The sequence below is a fragment of the Eleutherodactylus coqui genome, chromosome 3 (assembly GCF_035609145.1).
Source record: "Eleutherodactylus coqui strain aEleCoq1 chromosome 3, aEleCoq1.hap1, whole genome shotgun sequence".
NCBI classification, from domain to species: Eukaryota; Metazoa; Chordata; class Amphibia; order Anura; family Eleutherodactylidae; genus Eleutherodactylus; species Eleutherodactylus coqui.
Window position 1 is genome coordinate 3131012 of NC_089839.1, and position 23752 is coordinate 3154763.

General features: G+C 46.3%; 1 protein-coding gene across 1 annotated transcript in view; it reads left to right on the forward strand.

Moving 5' to 3' along the window:
• PROX1 (prospero homeobox 1) overlaps positions 1-23752 on the forward strand; it is a 94195-nt gene that overhangs the window by 49404 nt on the left and 21039 nt on the right. The window contains exon 4 of the mRNA XM_066595061.1: positions 15113-15307. Within this exon, the coding sequence (XP_066451158.1) occupies positions 15113-15307 (195 nt within the window). The remainder of the gene's footprint in view (positions 1-15112; positions 15308-23752) is intronic.

Here is a 23752-nt window from a genome sequence, read left to right on the forward strand (position 1 = left end):
GGGGATGGGGCAGATGGAAGAGATGACAGGAGAGCCTTCTTTATATGTACCATCAGACCCAATTCTGGTACTACATCAGTCTGTCATCTACTGCCAGCACTCCCCAAAACTCTGCATTACCCTCCGCAGTTCCTCAAGGATTGTGTGGGGGCCAAAGCTGCACTTAAGTGGGGCGCAATCAGCGACGACAGCGAACCCTCGTATTCCGCAGCATAAACTGACATGTCGGGGATTTACACTCCGCACCGCTTTTGAAAGCCGCTGCAGATTTTTTACAATCCCCTTCACATGGCTGGTACTGTAAACAGTGTAGGATCTCCGCAGTGAGAATCCTGCTGCGTTTGGCCCTATGAGAAAGCGGCCTCAGGCCGACTTCACACTGGCGATAAGCGAGATTGAGTGAAAATGCATGATTATGAAACCAATGATTTTCAACGGTTTCATTCTCACTTGCGATGTTTTCACTCAAGCAATGTTACGAAAAAAACCCATCCACAATAACGCCCATTGAAATCAATGGAAGAACATCGCGATCCCCTTCTGCGTCTGTGACCGCTGCATCGGGGGATTCCTTCAGCCCCGCAGGGATGCAAGGCTGTTTCATTGTGAACCCACCTCTCATCCAGGGGTTTTCAGAAGGATTGCGATGTGAATCTCGGCCCGATATCGCCCTGGCCAGTGTGAAGCCGGCCTAGGAGTACACAAGGCATATGAGCAGTGGAAAATCTGCTGCAGAATTCATGTTTCTGCTAATGGGCCGTGTTAACGAGTTTTGTGGAATTTGTATATGTAGTTATATTTTTATCTGCGGTTTTCTGCTGCGGGATGAGTTGCCTTTTCGTGATATTGTAGTGGTAGTTCCTGTTTCTGAGGTCAAACAAACATCCATAAACACAAACTTTCAAGTGAACGGATAAGCTGCGGAAATGGAAACCACTGCGATTTTCAGGTTTGATGTGGAATCGTTGCAGAAACATTCTGCACCATGTGAAGATTTGTAGCATTTGTAGTCTGGTCAGACGCTCCTCCCTACTGGTGGTCTGTAGGGGGTCCTGAGCCCGGTCACCTTGTGTGCCCCCATCCACTGATCCCAACACCTTCTAACAGTCTGGTCAGATGCTCCTCTCTACTGGTGGTCTGTAGGGGGGTCCTGAGCCCGGTCACCTTGTGTACCCTCTCATATCCACTGGTCCCAACACCCGCTAACAGTCTGGTCAGACACTCCTCTCTACTGGTGGTCTGTAGGGGGCGTCCTCAGCCCGGTCACCTTGTGTGCCTCCATCCACTGGTCCCAACACCCCCTAACAGTCTGGTCAGACACTCCTCTCTACTGGTGGTCTGTAGGGGGTGTCCTGAGCCCGGTCACCTTGTGTACCCTCACATATCCACTGGTCCCAACACCCCCTAACAGTCTGGTCAGACACTCCTCTCTACTGGTGGTCTGTAGGGGGTGTCCTGAGCCCGGTCACCTTGTGTGTCCTCACACATCCACTGGTCCCAACACCTCCTAACAGTCTGGTCAGATGCTCCTCTCTACTGGTGGTCTGTCAAGGGGTCCTGACTCCGGTCACCTTGTGTGCCCCCATCCACTGGTCCCAACACCCCCTAACAGTATGGTCAGACGCTCCTCTCTTCTGGTGGTCTATCAGGGGATCCTGAGCCCGGTCACCTTGTATGCCCCCATCCACTAATCCCAACACCACCCAACAGTCTGGTCAGATGCTCCTCTCTACTGGTGATCTGTGGGGGCGTCCTGAGCCCGGTCACCTTGTGTGCCTCCATTCACTGGTCCCAACACCACCCAACAGTCTGGTCAGACGGTCTTCTCTACTTGTGGTCTGTAGGGGGCATCCTGAGCCTGGTCACCTTGTATCCCTCACACATCCACTGGTCCCAACACCTCCTAACAGTCTGGTCAGACGTTCCTCTCTACTGGTGGTCTGTAGGGGCGTCCTGAGCCCGGTCACCTTGTGTGCCCCCATCCACTGGTCCCAACACCTCCTAACAGTCTGGTCAGACAATCCTCTCTTCTGGTGGTCTATCAGGGGGTCCTGAGCCTGGTCACCTTGTGTGCTCTCACACATCCACTGGTCCCAACACCCCCTAACAGTCTGGTCAGAACAGCCGGTGGGGGACAATTCATCAATACGACCATCCAGCCTCTGACACCCCAATAATGCGCCCCCCTCTGGTAACGGGGGGAAATCTCTTCTCTGCGTCGTAGAGGCGTCTAGTGGTCAACAAGCTCTACACAAGCGGAAGAAGCGGTCACTACACACAAGGAGCGTCCGAGAGCCTCTTATAGGCCAAGGGGGGAACCACTTTTAGGGACTCAGGCCCTAACAGCAAACAAGAACTTTTTCTGGTGCGGGATTGTTTTTCAGAAAGAGTGTAGGTCGGTACAAATAGGTACTACCCATGTGTAGTACATGCCATAAACACGTCATCCCCAGCTGAAAGTACATCGATTGCCGCGGCAGCTCAGGGCATGCTGGGAGTTGCAGTTCACATCAGGTGTAAAGCTGCAGGTTGGAGCCAGCTGAGTGCAGATAGGATCTGTTAAAGGGTTTATTCCATCCTTCTCGCCTTGTGATCTGCTTATATTTCTATCAGCGCCATTGTTTATACATATTTGGACAAGTCTTTCCGTAGCACCCAGTGGGAATAGTTCACCGCCACCTCATTAGTTCCTGATACAAAGGCACTGAGGGGAGAAGCATAAAGACTCCCTTCATCCTGTAGCACTCCGCATCTTGCCCGTTCTCTTAAACTTTCTCTGCTCTCCTCAATTATAGCGTGTGTGACCTGTGCAGAACAACAGGGTGGAGTGAGCGGCTGCTCTCAGACCCCGCGCACTGCAGCCTCACATCGGAGTCCAGCACAAAGCGGGTTAACCTTCTGTTAGTTGTGCAGGCTGTATATTCAGTATAGAGGGGTGCAGTCATCATCAAAGTCTTCATGGCCGCTAGTATACTAGTAATACAGTGCAATGATCCGGGCGGGGGCGACCGCTGGAGACATTCACTGCAGTAGGGGAGAAGATTGGGGCCTTCACAAGAGAAACTCCCAGACATCCCTGGAAATAGGGAACCTCCAGAAGAGAGCTGTTACAGAGCCGCATCATCTACATATAGGACAGGCATACATGTAAAAGCCAACATACAAGACATGCAAACAAGTATTAACCCTTGAAGGACCAGAGTCCGCACAGCGTTTTGTGTTGGTTTCTAGCCCTGTTCTTTTTTTCTCTGGATGCCAACATCTTTGTTGTGACATGGAACTATTTTTACTAATTTTTTTTCACTGCCATCTTTTCTGTTTTGTTCTTTTTTACTAGGTCTGGTGTGTGCAATAAGTAAAAAAAAGGATTTTTGTTAATTTACAGTTTTCTACCTTTAAAATGAATACATGCATTCTAATATAAAATATAGGAACGGGTTTCCTATTTTGTTTTGGGCGTTCTTATATATAATTTGTACAGTCTTGGATCACAGGGCGGATATGGTTGGTGCGGGCGATAACGTTCGTGTCCCCCATTCCGTCATATAATCCCATGGGGTCGATCACATATGAGAAGCTGATTACATTGGCAGAGAGTGGAGGGTCCTGGACAGAGCGTGGATATTCTCCTTCCTATGTGATGCTTAATAGTGCGCCCTCGCATGGCATCGCATTGTTTCACTACACGCAGCAGACGTTGTCACTATGGAAATCTGAACCAAAATCCACAAGTCTGAATGCAGATTTTTGATGCAGAATTACCAGGAGAATTAGGTTATTTTTAATTCTGCATCAGAATCTGCACATTAAACGTTTTTGTGCGTAATTCTCTGTGCAGTGAAAGAGCCCGTGGGGAACGTGTCGCAGCCTGCTGGCTTACCTGAAAGGATCGCTTGTCTTAAGAGCCCAACTGATTGGAACGGGTCCTGATTTTATCTGAGTTTATTTAGTTAAAAACTCTGATGTAAAAATTGGCCACATAAATTAGGCCTTAAAGAGGCTGTCCGGCTGCAGAACCATTGGTAGTCTATACATAGAATAGACCCGTGTTTCTCAGGGACCGCCAACAGGTCGTGTTTTCAGGATTTCCTCATTATTACACAGGTGATGTAATTATTGTCAGTCCTCAGACATTGCCACACGTGTTCTAACCATAGGATATCCTGAAAACATGAACTGTTGGTGGTCCCTGAGGACTGGAGTTGATAAACACTGGAATAGACCATCAATAGTAGATTGGCAGGAGTCTACCACCCAAGAACCCTGCTGATCAGCAGTTTATCGGATTGGAGCGCTCATGCATTGTGTTGATTTCTGCAGGAAGCGGACAGCTCCGTTCCCACACCAGTGGCCAGGCTTGGTATTACAGGCACAGTTCTCATTCACTTCAATGCCTGCAATACCAAACGTGGCCACTGCAGTGGGAATGGAGCTGTCTGCTTACTGCAGAAATTACCTCAGTGCATGAGTGTACTGGCCTGGCGAACAGCTAATCAATGGGAGTCCTGGGTGATCTACTATTGATGAGCTATGCAGTGGATAGGCCATCAATAGTCTACAACTGGACAATCCCTTTAAGGCCTCAGTCAGACGGGCGTTTTTATGTGCACATGTTACTTGCGTTTGCGATCCGCATCTATATAGAACCAATGCTTTTCAATGGCAGCGGTCACATGTCCGATTTTGTACATGCGCATAAAATTCGCACCTACAAAAGATAGAATATATGGGTGGCAGGGGGCGTGAATAAACGCATGTAAAAAACGCCCGTCTGACTGAGCCCTAAGGGTAAATTCACACGTAACAAGTGGGTTTGTTTTGGTGGCAATCAGATGGATTATAGTAAGCCCTGGTCAGGTGAATGGGGCCACAGAGCTGCTGGGTGTGAATATGTCCCAGAGCCATCCATGCTTAGAAGTATACATCGCCCCCATTAGGCCAGAATATGAGCGAGTCGGCTTTACATTGGAGTTCCTTCTCTTTCACTGGATGAGACAATCTGCAGTTCCAAATTTACATAAGTGGTGCCACGCTGGAGGCTGGGACGTGTAGTTCAGTAACAGTTACACAGCGGCCTAATATATACAGTTACACTCCATTCATCCCCGGGAGCTTCCATCGTTTTCCCGTATCCTCTTGCGGATTTGTTTGGAATAATTAGGAAGTTTTCCTTACATTGAAGGTGCCTCGTCCCGTGGGAAACATTAATCAGCCACAGCCATTCTTCGAGTAGAAACACAGGCTCTCTTTAATTGTGATTCATTTTAACACTAGCGCATTAACGTACTACAGATGTCTTCTCTTGTCTTTCCAGAACAATCCATCCTTCTTTCCCCTCTTTCTGTGCAAGACAAAAGGGAGAATAACAAACAATTAGCAAAGTGAAAAGCAAAATGTTCCCTTAGTTACACTTGTGCAGAAAGTACAGTGAAGAAGCTCCCGGCAGAAGTTCTATTGTTTTATCACTTCCTATTGAAAATATGACAAAATCTACAGTACTAGGGGGTGCACATCCGAGTGGGGGGACCGCAGAGACTATCTGGAAGCTGCCGCCTACAGACACTTATGTGATTAACGAGTGGCGTACCTAATACCGACCGTTCGGACAGGGTAATGTAGCTTCACACCGGGCCGAAAGTCCGCACAGCAATTCCGCCTGCGGTTCGTAATCCCGGGATAAGCCGGCAAAAATCTCGTCCACACGCTGCGGCCACGCCGCACGGAAGCTGACATGCGGCACGGAATTCAATTCCGCGGTATGTCAATTCTTTTTTAGTTTCTGCAGCGGCCTCTCTCCTGTCTATGGGGAGAGAAAGACGCAGCGGAATGCCGATGGCGAAACTGCTGCAAAAACCAAGGCTAAAGGCCGCGGGTTTTGAAGCTGCGCTTATCCCGCGGAGTTCTTGCAGTTTTTTGGTGTCCTTGTTCCGCTGAAATTCTGTCCCGTGTGACCCCAGCCTAAGGTCGCCGTAAACACAAGGGACCTCTGCCGTTCACAGTAGTCTATATCGGAGGTCCCCGGTCTTCTGTAACTAGTTTCAAACACTCCAGTCATGAAGCCATGGTGTTCAGAGCTTGATATTAGCTGCCAGTAATAGCAAGTTCTAGTAATATCCTGATATCCCTGATGCCAAGAGGACCTCATTGTACCGCATGTGTAGCTGGGAAGGCCACTGTTTGAGCCACGTTGGTCTATGCAGTCCATTAGTAGAGGGAATGGAGGCTAAAAGGGGCTGTCCCATGAAATATATGTTTTCCCTATCCATGGGATTGAAGGTAAGTATCTGATCGGTGGGGTTCTGACTAGTGGAACCCCCACCATTCACAAAAACATGTGCGCTTCCGTTCCATTCACTTCAGTGGGACTGCTGGACATAATCAGTATTTCGTCAGTGGTTCCATTGCAGTGAATGGAGCAGGAGTGACAATCTTTCCTTTGGCACCCCTATTCTCATGATCAGTGGGGGCCCAGTGGTTGGACCCCCACTGATCGGATATTGTATCTCTTCTCCCGTGGATAGGGAATGACTTTATTTCACTGGACAACTCCTTTAAATGAGAGGAGAACCACATATGTGATGTGTGTAGTCTGTAATTTACCTCTTGACTAGTAATAATCCTGAGAATCCCCTCTGTTTGTGGCCAACAGTTAACTAGCCGAAAGGTATTTAGGAATACTCCAGGCAAAACTTGTACACCGCAGTGCTTAGTGCAGAGCCTCGGGGGCGGAGCACAGATATTCAGAGGGCACTAAGCCCCATGTGTCAGGCCCCGCCCCCTGCATTATGCAGGACTAGGTCTAGCCATCTTTGGAGTGTTCATTTCAGTTTTTTTTAATGAGGTAGTCCACATACAGATCCCTCAAGATGTTTGGGAGCGCTCCTATCACTAGTCCACCAAGAATGGAAACATCCCGGCTGAAAAACTAAACAAGCGGATGTACTACATGCCGATAGTGGGCAATGTTATCAAAGGGGGGAGGCTTCAGGGAGTCCAAAATGGGAAGGTAATTCCAGAGTCCAAAAGCAGCGACGTCTGGGACACTTTCTTCCCAGTTTTATATTAAGGGGTATTTTCAAACTTCTGGACAGTTTTGTTCTTTAAACACATACATTTTTTTGGATCTCCCAAACGTGATGTCCGCAGCCAGCATTGAGGAGCCTATTCCAACACTCTTCAAGTGACCCTAGATACTGTGGGACGAACACTCCTTTGGTCATCCTCTATTCCTCCCAACCCCCCAGCTTGGCCAAATGTTCACGTGTCCTCAAAGTGGAAAAGCTTGACGCATCCGGTGGTGACTTATCTACTGTGAGAGCCAAGGGTAGGGCTTGTTGAAAGCCAGCGTGGCCTTTTCTTCTTCTGCTGTTGGGAGAGAGTTGGGACCGCGCCATGGGTATCAGATGGTCATTTGGTCTGACATTGATCTGCTGGTCCATCTTACCTGTCCATGTGGGTACCCCAACCAGGCGGCCCGTATACTCCCCATTTACACATCCCTGTTCCCAGTTCCCACCTGTCGGACAGTGGCCCCTGAGGTTCTGCCTGTATTGTGGGGCTTTTCAGGTCATCACAATCCTAAACAACTTTGCTAGTATGCAGATGAAGCCTGGGCCGTCACGCAGGAGGCCGGCACTCCCCTCTCAGCTGTTCCATTTTCTAGCCACTCCTGCCTCCATATTTTTTTTTTGCTCTCGTTGTTTTTGTTCATTCTTTACCCTGGCACAAAAAAAAAGCTCTAAATTTCCCCGCATGCCCTGATGCTAAACAATGGCGTGCGTGCTGGCTTTTTCTCGCCCTCATTAGGTCATTCATGGCCATTCTAGAAACAACTTTTTTTCTTCTCTCCAGTCCTCCGGTCCGTGTGAGACAATGTCTTATAACAATACCGGAGCCTAATCTCCATGTCAAAGCAATTTTCATTCCCTGGCGCACAGACCGCTATCATTTTGTAATGTTTTGTTTCTTCTTTTAAAAGAATTAAAAAAGGAACAGTAAGCCGTCACGGGGGCCTGTCGTCCTTATCTCCGTGTCTGGAAATGTGGACAGTGTATTTCACTGCGCAGATAAAACGGAAAGAACTCCAAGTTCAGCAAATCGTAATGGGTTTAAGTTCTATTGAGATCGGCTAGCAGAAGATCAGATAAGCGGGGTCCTTCAGTTGTCTTTTTAATCAGGTTCCCCGCAAGGCTGAATGGAGACAGAACAGACACACACAGCGAAAATATAATTCTTGGATAGGTTAAGTACATGTTTGAACTCTCGCAAGCAGAAGCGATTTGATGATGACTTAATCATTTTCTGGTCAATTATCTGTAAGGACCCTTGCAACTGCACGGCAATTATGATGCAAGATGGCCTTTTGGGACAAACACCAGTCTCCCTGCTTCTGTTTCCTCAGATTCCCTGCCACGAATGTTCATTCACTTCATTATCTCTGTTAACATAGAAACAACTTTCTGTGCAGTAATTACAGCCCCAATGCACACTTTAGCTGTCATCTTGATGGAGGCCTGGATGTCCTCATGGCGGTGTTGGATAAGTGTTCTTTGTTGATTTTTGATTAATGTACACGTCTTCCTGGAGCTTAGGGGAAAGTGAATGCTTGCAATGACAAAAGGCAGAAGGGGGGCTTACATATCAACTTGCATGATTTAGAGCTACGGCTTTATTGGCTTTGGCTTGGCAAGCGAGGAACTCATCTGTTGTTTATGGGGAAATTCAAGTCACCCCGCTCCTCAGGAACATATCGCAACAGTTGTAGCGACTTGGGTGGAAACGTGCCCGAAGTTAATATCTGCCGCTAAGAAGTGCGGAACTTTCATGTCAAACTTGGAGACCCCCACAGGGGTGGGGCGTATCTTGTCTGATACTGTAAGGCCTCACTCACAGGGTCATATGTGTATGTGGTCCACACAATACGCAGCGCTTTTTTTTTTTTGCATCTGATTATGCGTATTTGCTGCAAATTTAATGCATAAGAAATTTTTGTGCGTATTGCCTGCGTATGTACAAGAAGAGACATGCGAGCAGGCCCTAGCAATGTCCGAGCCGTGCCTCTCAGGCGCTCTAGCATGTATTTGGGCGCATTACACACCAAAATAGGACACGCTGCTATTCTTTTTGCATGTGTCACAATGGCATGTTTAAATACCCCAATGCGAGTCAATGGGATTTACACACTGTATCACATGTGTAACACATCTGCGTGTCATACGGACCCGTGTGAGTGAGCCCTCACCATTCATAATCCATACAGCGTACCAAACCTATCGATAAATAACAGGCCAAATGAAAATGTATGAACCCCCCCAATGCCCAGGGCTTTCAGTCCGGCAGGACCGGACACTTTGGGGATTTCATGCTTGCGGTGGGTTGATGGCCCTGTGTTTTTTTTCCTTGGGTTTTCAGAATTATTTTAACTGCATCTTTATTTTCCGTGAAAATTAGGGTCTGTTTTTCAATACATTTTTTAATGATTTTTTTTCTTGGTGTTGATGTGTACAAAGAGTCAGAAAAAAAGTTTTTTTATTTTTTATTTATACTTTTATTTTAAAATTAGGACACTAAGATAAGTTATGGCAGCGGCTCCGCATTTTGTTTCGCTCATCTTGATCTATAACTTGTATAGTTTCAGAGGACACGGCAGCAGTGGTGACGCGGGTGTTTGTAGATACTTTTTTACCTCTGTGTTCCCCATGACGTCATATAAGACCTCTGAGGGACATTTGCATTATCATTCGTTTTTCCCTATTTCACAATTTTCCACTGTCGCTGCAACATCCAAAGGAAAACATCCCCTCCGGTGACCGAAGTCACTGTGAGCGCAAACCCAACATTGTTTTTGGATGAACCGTCCCAATAACGTTATCTCGATTGCAGTGGTATCTCTTTTTTTTTTAATCCTTCTTAATGAAGAATTATTATTTTTAGGAGGTATTTTTAATTTTTTTCATTGAATTTATTCAAAGCAATGTAACATTTTTTCTTTTCGCACTTCCAAACTTTTAGCTGCCAACAGTTGGTGCAAAAATATTGCTTTGGAATACTTAATGAATATTAAGAGCAGCACTTCGAAAACTGGACTTACTGTGATCCAAAAGGAGAAATCTGCACCAGCTATGAGCTGACGTAAATTTCAGCTACAATTTGCCCCAATTTTCTGGAGTGAGTTACATGTTACAGTGTTCAGCAGCCAAGCTCAATGCCAATAATCTCAACCCATTTTTAAAAAAGTGGCAAGGGCAGCGTAAAAGCTTGTTGTTGAGCTGCTGGCTGCCATTTTATCCCATCAGCACCCCAGAATCGTGTTGCAGCGGCGCCAATGGGCTGATGAAGAGAATCCTCCGCTGTCAAACTCCTCAGGTGCCACAGTTGCTATTGACCGAGGCATCTAAGGGATAAAGCGTCCGGAGATTGGAGCCTCTACACAAGGTTAGGCAAAAGTCTTTAAACGCTGTTTAACTGGTGAACTTAGGAGAAAATTGACTTCCAGTCTATAAAAGTACCAATTGGGGGAGGGGCTGCATTTTTTGATGTTTTCGGCAGCTATTTTGAACTTCCCACATTGAATTCTGCTCAGGATTTTGAAATGGGAGGTGCGCCATGTAAAGTAATATGGTGTCCTGTGACATCGGAGGAACTTCTCACTGATGAGTGAACTGTCAATGATAAAAGGCCCTGCATGTCAGACAGTTTACCTACTTTGCCCTCAGTTAACTCCTAAACAAGTCAAGTTAGGGCACAACTGACGCCTCCAGTGTGTTTCTGACTCCATTCTCGCCAAGACCAACACATCACATGACCTCTTGCCATTTGAAAAACCTGAGCTGAATTCAATATGGTGGAGTTCAAAATTGCCGCCACAAACGTCTTCTTCATCAAAAAATGTAGCCCCTCCCCCTCCAAATTAATACTTTCACACATTGAGAGTCAATTGTCTCATTATTACAGCAGTCAAACGGGTGTGTCCAGACTTTTGCCACACCTTGTATATATGTCCAGCAGCGGTCTACAGTGCTAAAGGGGTGTGTAGATTCCTATGAATAAGTTGGTTCTGCTCCTTTTTGCCTTATGGACACATTTGGTGTAAACACCGGGGGGCTTCCCATGTATACGGCGCTTGGATATCACTGATAGAAAATATATATGATAACTGTTAAGTTCTTGGTTTTCTCACCAATATATTTTTCAAAAAGCCGTGTCCATATTCCACCGCGCCGCGTAGAAATTGCAGCCATTGTCATCCGTCCCAATATTTAGTGTATTTCACTTTTTAATGTCCCCATCTGACCCCCACTGGGACCAAGTAACCTGTTAGATAGTCCTCCCAAGGCTGTAGGCCGCGGCTCAGGGATGACCACAGGACACGCCGCACCGCTTGGGGAATACAAGGACATGGAATGGGGCCCGAAATGTTTTGGTGTGTCGGAGGAAACCTTCCAATATTACATAAGCGGTGCAGCTGGCGCTCAGAGGTCTCGCCCGTCTACTCTACCAGGCTGTGGGGTGTATTGCCATAACAGAGTGTGTGTGATCCCGGGCCCATCTGTATTTAAGGTTACAATAAGGATGTGAAGCCATCTGCAGGTTACAGAGCACTTGTGTCCACACCGCACAACTGGACATCTATAGGGTAGTGAGAGCTGTCTAAGGCCGCTCTCACACATCTAACACAGAAATCATTGATTGTGAGCGGCGCTTTTGAACGCATTGTACAGCGCTTGACAGCGCTCTTTAACACACCCCATCATTGTGATGGGTGATGAGGTGCATTAAAAATTGCAAAAACGCAAAAAAAAAAAAGACAGCATTCGTTCAAGATCTGAGAAGCCCCATTAAATCAATAGGAGCGTTGTACGGCGGTTAGTGCGGCACTAAGGACACCGTGCTAGCTGCGGTAAAAAGTGGTGTGTGTGAGATTGGCCTTATGGTTATTATCACTTCATGATTGGTGGGGGTCCGACCTCTGAGACCCCCACTGATACTGAGAATACAGAGGTCTCAGAGCTGATTTAGTACTGTGTCCCCTTCTAATTTGCCCCTGCACCGCGGCAGTCCTGGTTGTGCAAGAAAATGCAGCCGGTCCCAATGACTTGTGCTGCAGAGCTGCATCCCTTCTACTGTCAGGATCAGGGTTGTCCTAAAAAGTGGACCCCACCAATCATCCCACGCAATATGCCATCATTTTATGCAAAATGCCTCTACAGCGCCACCTATTGAAAGGCAGCATTTCTGCAAGTCAATCTTTTTATCAATCTTTTTTCGTAAGAATGACCGGGAATATAAGCCAGCAACGTACTGCAAACAGATGGGGCAGACCCCCCAACATCCTGTCTGTACGCGGTTATCTGCTGGAGAGGACGCCGGCGCAGACCCCCAACAGCCTGTCTGTACGCGGTTATCTGCTGGAGAGGACGCCGGCGCAGACCCCCAACAGCCTGTCTGTACGCGGTTATCTGCTGGAGAGGACGCCGGCGCAGACCCCCGACAGCCTGTCTGTACGCGGTTATCTGCTGGAGAGGACGCCGGCGCAGACCCCCAACAGCCTGTCTGTACGTGGTCATCTTCTGGAGAGGACGCCGGCGCAGACCCCCAACAGCCTATCTGTACGCGGTTATCTGCTGGAGAGGACGCCGGCGCAGACCCCCAACAGCCTGTCTGTACGCGGTTATCTGCTGGAGAGGACGCCGGCGCAGACCCCCAACAGCCTGTCTGTACGCGGTTATCTGCTGGAGAGGACGCCGGCGTTCCCTCATATTCGCATGTGACTGTTATAAAGCTTGTTAAAGGCCCTTTCACACGACCGGAGTTTTCCGCTCCACAAGTCCTGGTAAATTCCACACCTAAATCTCCACGGCGGCACCATAAAATGGCTTAAATCTGCAGTTAGCTCTGTGGCTTTAGATGCGGGTTTCCACTGCCGCGGAAATATTCTGCCAGTGTGAGGGGCTCTTAAAGTCTGACATTGACTTGCAGAAATGCTGCCTTCCAATAGGTGGCGCTGAGGAGTTATTGCTCCATTTTTCTATTTGCATATTTCCCAGAGGAGCCTGCATGGCCTTAAAAGTCTCCTCACTAGGTGTTCTTCCTGACCATCATTTTATAAAATGGGAAAACCCCTTTAATGGTCCTTTTGGCTAACAACGCTCCCCTGCAGGAGGAGGGGAAATCCTGAGCCTGAGTTCCGCAATGTGCGTTTGGCGAAGGAAGATGAAAGGCATCCAACTTTAGATAATCCAAGTTTACCTCTGCACTTTAATGGGGTTGTATCATCACAAACAACCCCTTTAATATGAGAGGGGCCTCCCAAGACCCAGCAGCAGTCACTACAGGGAAAAAGCAGTACTGCATGGATGGACTCGATCTGCAAGGGCCGATGGTTGTCAGGATCAGAAAAACCTAAAATCTGCAGTGCAAAAGTCTTCATTTCTCTGACATTTAGTATTTCTCTTATTATGCACCAAGTTGGGTATTCCTCAGTGATGGACTGCGGTGCGAATGACCTTAAGTCACGTAGAATAGCAATAACAGCCGGGCGTTGTGGATGTAATGAAGGCGCATAACTTCAGGAAGTTTATGGGAAAAGCATAATGAGAAAACAGGGCAACAAATGACATCCTAGCTGAGATTCCACTAAAGTTCAGCTGAGATTACTATCTGTGCCAGCAGTGCCATCCCAACACACAGATGTAAGAGCGGCTCGTGTTACCAAATGTTTTCATTGTGCATTAGAGATTACCTTCTATATAAAGTGTATCTCGAGAGACCTGAAGAGGATAAACATGACTGCCTTTTTAGAGCAGAAGACTGAGCAGCCAACCTTGCTTCTCCTTCGCCGCGATCCAAAGCCTCAGCTGTACCTTTGTATTATCTCCAGTAACAGAGGGGCTGCATGACGCTCTTATTATAGTTTACTTGACTTCAGAGGGATCTAAGCTTTATTAATAGCCTGAACAATGCCACATGCGCCTGCCTTTGTCACGGATACCCACCTAGAAATGTTACAGTACAGCATTGTTTTCCATTAGTCTTGTGTTAGCTTAAGCCCGAGCGGACCGAAGCCAGAAGTTTTACTGACTTTAGCCTCTGCCGTCCATTTACTGAGCTGCTTCTATAAAGTAACTTGTACGGAATAGAGGCCGACGTTCCTGTTTTATAACCTACACTGCTCAAAAAAATGTTGGGAGCACGTGAGCATCGCAGTATAATCCGAGTTACTTCCACCTCAGGGACACCAACCTGTCCAATCAGGAAGCAGAAGCCGTCGGGAATCCATTTCGCCTGCTTTGGAGAGGCGACTGAAAGACTCCCCGAAAAGGGGACTAGAGACACGAGGAGAGCCGGATAGAAGGAGAACAACCCAACATCAAGACCAGTGAACCAGCGGGAGCTATCAGACCCTATAGAATAGCCTCCAACATCAAGACAGGAGGAGTTACCAGAGGCCTAGTGGGCTACTGACCAAACTGTCAAACACAAACTCCATGAGTGTGGCCTGAAGGTCTGACATCCTGTAGTGAGACCTGCGCCCACAGCCCAGCACCGGGCAGCTCGACTGGCCCAGAGAATACCAGAACTGGCAAGTCCGCCAGTAATATATTAGACTGCTGCCTTATTGGAAATGGCTACCTTAATGATCAGGGAGGTGCAACTATAGAGGGGCAGCTGCTACCTTGTGGGGTCATTACAACATACCTGCTGCCTATAGCACCCCCAGCTCCTGCCTGGATCGCCCGGCTCATGCAAGGCTCTGTTTGCAGCTCTCAGGGGTTGCGTCAGCCTTTTCATTATTTTTTTTCTTCTAATTCAAAAGTTGTAGGATTTCCATTTTGTGAACCGCACAGTCTGCACCCGTATTCTGATTGGTGAAAATACCGATCCCCGTAAAGTCAACGGGGTCCATTGGTGTCTTTTTGCAAACTGATTTGTCATAGCCGTCATGGGATCATTATTAATGGATGCTAGTGTGAATAAAGCCTCCGATGTACGTGTATGATGCAAGCCATAGTCTTAGTGTACCCCCTGTGGTCATGAGACATCGGCCCATGTACAATGTATAGGGCTTGTATATTTACCATGTTTATCAGTCCTCTTCTCCTCTGTCTTACAGTTTAATAGATGCATTACCTCTCAGCTCATCAAGTGGTTCAGCAATTTCCGGGAGTTCTACTACATCCAAATGGAGAAGTATGCCAGGCAAGCCATTAATGATGGTGTAACCAGCACAGAAGAGTTGTCCATCACCCGGGACTGTGAGCTGTACCGAGCTCTAAACATGCACTACAACAAGGCCAATGACTTTGAGGTACGCACATCACTCTTACATTAACCATCTACTGTATATGTGTGCATCATCCTTGATTACAATGAAGCGTGCATAGTGATCCTTATATGATATACTCTTCTATGGAGCAAACTGCAGATTACTGCATCGCCTGACATCAACACCCTTAAAAGGTCACTCCAGTGATTTTTTTTTTATTCACTATATATATGTGGGCTAGTGTTACCTCGGTTAGTTATTTATTTCTATCTGAGACTCCTTCTTCTCCTCAGATGGTCATGTGATCTCAGTTCTGACCAGTTTAGATTTCCTTGGGTTTATGTGTTCAGTTTCAGATCAGTTTTTCAGTCTGTGTGATTCTGTTAAATAGAATGTACCACAGAAACTGCCTCGAAGGGAACACAGACACTCCTATCACAATTACTGATGGTGATCACACAGGTATAATAGAGGAGATCACAGTTCATCCTCCGGACTGTATATTATTGGTCTGGAGCCTACTTAGGTGAATATAGAATGTAATGGCAGTGGTCTCCCTGCAGCAGTAATGGTACAGTCTCTATGTGCTCATGTAATGTTGTGCTGATGCATCATGGGATTGATGTAAAAGTGAAAGCAAAAATCTCAGCATCAAGATGGTGCCTGACAAGTATCAGACAAGGGGCTGCACTGCATAGAAGTGACTTCAGTACACAGAGGAGACCTCCAGAGTGTGACAGCCAATCAGGTTAGGGTAACAGGGATAGAACAATGTGTTTTTGCCGGCTTGGCCATTTAAGAGATGTTGCAGAGTTTTTTATTTTCTCAGAGTTAGAATTTCACGTGCATTTTGGCCAGTTTCATGTCCAATTCATTTGATTCAGAATCCGCTTGGATTTGAGAGTCATGCCACTGAGAAAAAAATGAAGTGCAAGTCACGTCACGCGAAATCTTTGTTGGGCTACCTGCATGCGTGATAGCCCTATTAATTGGGGCTATGCTGCATACGGAACCATGGCAAAAATGTGAGGCTCTACTGCAGATTAAGACTGTTGTCACATCGCTGTGGCAGGGGATTCCTTCATCCCCACGGGGAGTCCCCCCATCACTGAACACTGACAGTGCTGCCACAGTGATCACTGATGAGGGGACCGTCGTGGAGCAGCTGCTCCAGTTAATGGGCACAGTTTCACACGCAAACTTTGCCCATTCACGCGTTTACTGCATAAGTGAGGAGCGCATTTTTTCCCTGACATAGGCATGCTAAATGTGCGCTTGTCTGAATGAGGCCATAGTGAGCGAAATACGCAGCACTAAACCTCCATGTATTTCAATGGGGCCTCTCACACCAGCGTTTTTGGCCACGTATGTTACACACACATAATCACTATTTTTGGCGTTTCACACATAAATCGGCCACTGAAATTAAAGGGGTGCATAAAAAATAATAGTGTTTTTTATGCCGGTTGCTATGGCATTGGGAGGTGGGAAAAAAGTTGTGACATCATCAGCTTGCTTGTCTCCTTGTTAACCACACAAAAATCTGCAATAAAAACGCAGCTCCGCCCACAACGGCGTGTCCGATCCGTAGGTTCCTTCACATGAATCTGCTTTATCTCACACCTCGGAGCCATGTGTGGGGGCCGCATCCCTGCCTTACTGACACGATCCGTGTAGTCTCATCCCACAGATATATGTGATCAGGGAGTAGCAGGCCGATGGAAGGAGACTTCATCAAGACTGCAGAGGGACTTCATTCCTTTATTTTAGGTGCAGTGAAGCAACAGTGGATGTATAATATATGAGAGTGTGCTCATAGTATCGTGTTCTGTGGCCCCGGTGACTCCTTTAGGGTACAGCCATGGCCTCGGGCCGCACTACCTGTGCAGCATCAGCCATCCTTCCTATGTCAGGTGCGTCATCGGACGGCGCTCCAGCTGATGCGCTCCGTGTGTTTGCTGAATGTGACATTAACCTTCCTCCTTACTGCTGGAAAGAACACAATTCATCAGTTAGCAATGAAATTGGATACAGTGGATTTTTTAGCAAACGGAGCATTTGCCATATTTAGCCTTGTCCGCTCCTTCCAGACACATTTTGCTGATCCTTGGCTGTGATTAAACCTCTGATACGAGGCTGTTTCCTCTGAAATCACCAGCGGTGCCCCTTCTATGGCTCTTGTACCCCAGCGTGCTTTTCAAATCTACTTGACTTTCACTTACTCTTGTGATATAGGTCAAGTGCTGGCGATGATTAAGCATTGAACTTGTCCCATCATAAACTGTGTTGCTGACTTGCCGTTCCCTGTAGTTCGCCCCGCATCAGGCACTTAAAAGCAAAGTCACATTAGATGCAGGAGAAGATTCTGGCCTTGTCATATTCCGCCGTAGCCTTATGGCCAATGCCCAGAGGTGCTTACAGACAGGAACACAATGGCTCGCATTATTCTTTGTTGACGACCAATATTTCACATTGCTGCTTCTTGCTCAGATTCACACTTTGACACCCAGGAGAAGGGATGTAGAATTTGGAGAATAATAGAGATGGCATGTGCGAGTCCTGTAGCTACCACATAAAATGCTAAGTGTCTGGTGACAAGACGCCGACTTCACGAATGACACAACGGGGTTGGCCGAAGTACCGACAGCTTGTAGATATATACTGGGGCATGTCAGATTGCTAGTGGATCCCCAGTGATCTCCAGAATGAATGGATCCCAGGACTGAATCTGCCTGAGGAATGACCTGTTTTAATAAATATAAAGTTACTTAGTTAAGGTCTATTCAGACGGCGTTTGCAGCGTACGTCAGAGGTGTATGTCAGGAGGATTTCCCCACCTACAGATGTAGCAGTGCCAAGCTTTACTGGTGAGGCGCACTGCAGAGTTGTCATAGTGTGCCTACCCAATATCTATGCTAATAGCGTAGTGCTCAGATGTAGCATACCAGATGTTGGTTTGACTATTGCTTCATCTGTATACCACCAACTGATGCCTCCTATGTCCGTACTGTATAGCATCGCCCATAGGTTTCATTCTAAACAGTAGCATGTATTTTCCACAATGTGACGACCATTTTTGTTAAAAAAAAAAGCTTAAATTGTGATTCTCCTGAATGTCATTACTGTTTATTAATGATCATAGCCGATGAATATTCATTAGTGGCTCCGACCCTGTCCGGCTATCCTTGGAATACCTAATAAAGCAGCTTTCTCAGCAGCGCAGTTGTGGAGTTGGTAAGCCAAACCTCTGACTCCGACTCCTTCATGTTTTTACATAAAGAATACAGAGGGATCATTCGCTGGGCTACTGATTTGTGCAGAGTTGATTGAATGTTTACGTTCTGAGATGAGTGCGGGCATGCCCACTGCCCAGCGCCTTCTTCCTCTGCTCTGTAGAGGCGGAGCTTCACTACTGAGCATGTGCAGATCAGAGTCATCTCACAAAGAAGCCTAGTATCAATGTTTTTTATAAATAGGGACTTAGATGGATAGAATACATATTTATAGGACATTTCTAACCTTTCCGAAATCCTTATGAAAGGAAATATGCAACAAATTCTGCATTGACTTAACGATACCATATTTATCGTATACGTATCGAAGTCAGAGTCGGTACATTCTTCTGGCTCCACAGCCCTGCTCAACATGCTGGCGGACCCGGCTGAGCTACATCCAATGTTTTCCCATTTTATACTATTGAAACAACATGCGGTTTTCACGTGTGTGGAAAAACGTACATGAAAATCACATGTTGCAGCAATGCGACACAATGCGTTTTTCTTCCAAAATGCATCAGAATCGCATCTTCACAAGCACGATATAACTTCAAGTCTTCTCAGAGCGATATCACGCCATCATGAACCCTAATGGTAGCCGTCCGATAATACAGACCAGTAACCTCCAACTGCTGCAAAACTACAAGTCTCACCATGTCAGGAAAGGCCGAGCCGAGGGTCAGGAACGTCTGTACAGCCTATAGTCAGGCTCTGGAGGACGTATTCCCCCCGTACTGCAGCTTCTGATTGGGCTCCTTGCAGGCAGCAGGTGCTGAGAGCATCCTATTAGGGAATTACTATTCAAGCAGTTGACGTCGGCTGCTTTGCCTTTCGTTTGCCTTGCAGTCCTCGGCTCACAGGCATCCAACGCTGGGTAGTTTATCCTCCACCAACCCAAATGACTTCTTTGTAGTATCACCTGTAGCGCTCTTGAGTCGGACAAAGAACCCTCCTGCGAGTCACCACTCATTGCTTTTTTGTCCAATAATTGCGTTTTTCTATGCCACTTCCTCATTGTGCCCTGAATGTTCACTGATCACTGAAATGAAGTGGGCAAAAGAGCCGTGCCGCCTTTGTCTTAATGTCAGTCATTGCCCCCGTGTCTCCCTCTTGTCTTTTTTTGTGTGCGTGTCATTGGCTCCAATTCGAAACCCCTGTGAGATCCACTTTAAACCTCCTTCCTCAATGTCTCTATTAGTTCTACCAAATCCTCATCTTTTTTTTCCTCCAACATCCTTAAAGAAAAAGCCGGAGTGTAATGTTGCTTTACTTTCCTTATTGTTCTTTGTTGGGATGAACAAAGCATTTTCTACAGTGGCTATAGCACATAATTATACAGCTTTCAATAGCAGTGTCTTGGCACATATCAAAGTTCAGAAGAGGCTTTGGAAAAAAAAGATGTTTTGTGGCAGCCTAGGGAGGGTCTCATCTTTCCTTCAGAAAATAGTTCAAGGCTCTTCTGTCAAGCTTCCCTACTTAGAGCTTTCTCTCCTCCTGCTTCATAAAGTTTAAAGGGGATTCAGTGGAGCTCTGTGATCTCTTTCCTTTGAAAGATTGTGCACAGAGCAGTCCTTTGACTTCAAGAGTTCACAGATTCATGTCTTTAGGTATCATATGTCTGACCTTATCAGTTACTCTATTTAATGTAGGAGAAAAGTCTAAACTCTTTGTGTTGGTCTGTTTTGCATCTGTGAAATGATTTGGTGAAAAGACCATCCTTTTTAATACACCACAGAGAAGCCATTTCTGGCTGTAACCTACCCTGTGGATCTTTTGGAAAGACGGAGAAGGGGGGGAAAGGAGTAAGAAAAAAAGAGGTCCGGCCTTGTGTCTTGTATACGGGTGATTTCACATTTACAATACAATTATGCAATAACCGTCCCATACAAAACAAACCTCATCTTTCCTGCTTTCCACCTTCCCACCTCTATCGGAGGCGTCGGCTACATCGGTGCAAGCATGAAATACGTTGTGCTATCTGGCCGCTAAAGCTTGGACGGCTGCAGCATTTCCCTTGCTGTGACCTACCCTTAAGGCCCTTATAATTAATTGTCCTTTAGAGATGAGGAAAGTTCAAAGACAGTGTGTGCGGCGATGTCTATTGTCTGACATTCACATCTCCTTCATTACACAAAAAGAGGTTATCAATAGACATGGTACAGACTCATTTTTAACAGCTGCTAGTGATTAATTTGGCGTCCAGTGCAGAAATCAATCAGTTTCTCCATTTCTAATGAGCTGAAGAGGGGACATTTCCCGGTGTTGTGCATTTCTTTGCACATCACCACTAAGAGGTTCTCTGATATTAAGTCGTATTTTAAAGTGTATCTGAGTTTTCAACAAGTTTTCTAAAATACACCAGGCTCTCCTCATTTGCTACTCTTTGCACCCTGTCTGTAAACTCTGATTTTTAGGTGGTTTTGTCCCATTTTTCAGTTGTTTGCAATCCACTTTCAGGGAGGGGCCTTACTTTCTATGCTGCATTGCACTGTCTATAGTCCAATCAGTAGGGAGTGCTGGGGAGCTGCCTGTGAAGATAGCCCCTCCCCCTGTTACAATCTTTTCAGAAGAGACCCTGGGAACCAGAAAGGGGGAGGAGTATGTCTGTATGTAAAATCCTACTTAATGTTGAGGCTACGTGAAGATATAGGTGCAGGAGATAAACACGTGGAATCTCTGTGGGTAGAAATACAGGGAGGGAAAATTTAAAAAAAAAAACTGGTGGGGGTTTTCTATAGGCCACCAAAACAACAGAAGAAACTGAAAACTTACTAATAAGGCAGATAAAAGAGGTGTCAAACCGCAATTAAATATTTATTATGGGAGACTTTAATTATCCAGATATAATATGGGAAGACGAGACCTGCAAATCTCACAAAGGTGATAAGTTCTTGAGAAAAATTAAAGATTACTACCTTACCCAACTTGTGCGGGAACCAACAAGAGGGAGGGCCATTCTGGACTTAGTACTAACAAACCGGACAGAATCATGGGGGCGCAGGTGGAGGGACACTTGGGGAACAGTGACCACAATATAATTATTTCCAGCTGTCATTCAATAAGAAGCCTTATCAGGGAGCGACAAATAAACTAAACTTTAGTAAAGCAAAATGTGATCAGCTCAGAGCTACTATCAGTAACATTATTCGGGACAACATCCTCAAAAATATCAGTACAGAGGACAAATGGGAGGAGTTTAAAAACATCCTAATGACCTCATATGAGCAGCTCATACCCTTCAAAAATAAAAGAACTACAAGTAGACGGAAACCAATGTGGCTCGACAAGACTGTAAGAGGGGCGATAAACGAAAAAAAGGAAGCGTTTAAACTACTAAAACAAGAAGGCAACGAAGAAGCGCTAAAATCGTACAGGGAAAAAAACAAAATATGTAAGGAAAAGATAAAAACCGCCAATGAGGCAGAAAGACTGATCGCCGAAGAGAGCAAAAATAACCCCAAACTATTCTTCAATTATATAAACAGTAAAAGGATTGCACTGGGAGCGCTGGCCCTTTAACGAATAACGCAGGAGAAACCATACAAGACAATGGAGGGAAGGCAAATCTATTAAATAGTTTTTTCTCAAGTGTATTCACGAAGGAAAAGAAATGTAACCGAGATGCAGGGGGAAAAAACAAACCCCCTGCAAAATATCATCTGACTAACTCAGGAGGAAGTGCAGAGCATGTTAAAAAGATTAAAATTGAGACATCACTGGGACCAGATGGAATACACCCAAGGGGGTCCAAGGGAACTAAGTGACATGATAGCTAGACTGCTATTCCTTATTTATGGACACGATCGAGATCGGGGTTGTACCACTGGATTGGCACATTGTCAGTGTGGTTTTAATTATACCAAAAGGGGGTCTAGAAGTGAGCCTGGTAACTACAGGCCGGTGAGTCTCACTTCAATAATTGGAAAAATACTGGAGGGGTTTCTGAGAGACGCCATCCTAGAATACCTCAAGGAAAACAACAGAATAACCCCTCATCAGCACGGGTTCATGAGAGGTCGATCATGTCAGACCAATCTGATCAGCTTCTGCGATGAAGTAAGCTCTAGGCTGGACCTGGGAGAGTCTATTGATCTTGTATATCTGGACTTCTCTAAAGCATTTGACACCGTGCCACATAATAGGCTGATATATAAAATGAGAAGCTCGGATTGGGTGAAAACGTGTGTATCTGGGTAAAGAACTGGCTCAGAGATAGAAAGCAGAGGGGGGTAATAAATGGTTCGTATTCTGATTGGGCCCCGATGGGGGCCACAGGGTTCAGTATGTGCTATATACTTATCAATGACCTGATAGAGGGGCTGCACAGTAAAATATCAATCTTTGCAGATGATATGAAATTATACAAGATAATTAATACAACGGAGGACAATGTGCAGCTACAAACGGACCGAGATAAGCAATCAATGCCAGTCAGCTGCTGCAAAAGAGGTATAGGGGCGAGGGGCGAGAACATTATCCTCCCTCTATATAAGGCACTTGTCAGGCCTCACATGGAATACTGCGCACAGTTCTGGTCACCGGGGCTCAGGAAAGATGTTACAGTGCTGGAGGGGTACAAAGAAGGGCAACTAAACTAATAACCGGAATGAAGGGACTGAAATACCCAGAGAGGCACCAAAACTGGGATTATTCACCCCGGAAAAAAGATGGCTTAGGGGCAAACAAATAACTCTGTATAAATCCATGAGGGGACGATACAAGGATCTCTACCAGGATCTGTTTATACCCAGGACAGCGACGGTAACAAGAGGACACCCGCTATGTCTAGCGGAAAGCAGGTTTCATCACCAACACAGAAAGGGGTTCTTTACTGTAAGAGCAGTGAGACTGTGGAACTCTCTGCCTGAGGACGTGGTGATGGCAGGATCCATAGAGGAGTTTAAGAGGGACTGGATGTCTTTCTATGATATTACAGGGTATAGACATTAGGTGACCAGCGGGGCTGGTGATCCGGGTCTTACAGACAGGTAGGAACTATCAAGATTGATCCAGGGATTATTCTGACTGCCATTATAGAGTGGGATGGATCCCCCCCCCCCCCCCCCCCCCAAATGGGGTAAATTGGCTTCTGCCTCTGGGTTTTTTTTGCCTTCCTCTGGATCAACAAGGAGGGAGGGGGGTGACAACAGGCTGAACTGGATGGACATTGTCTCCCTTCAGCCTCACATACTCTGTTACTATGTATATCTTG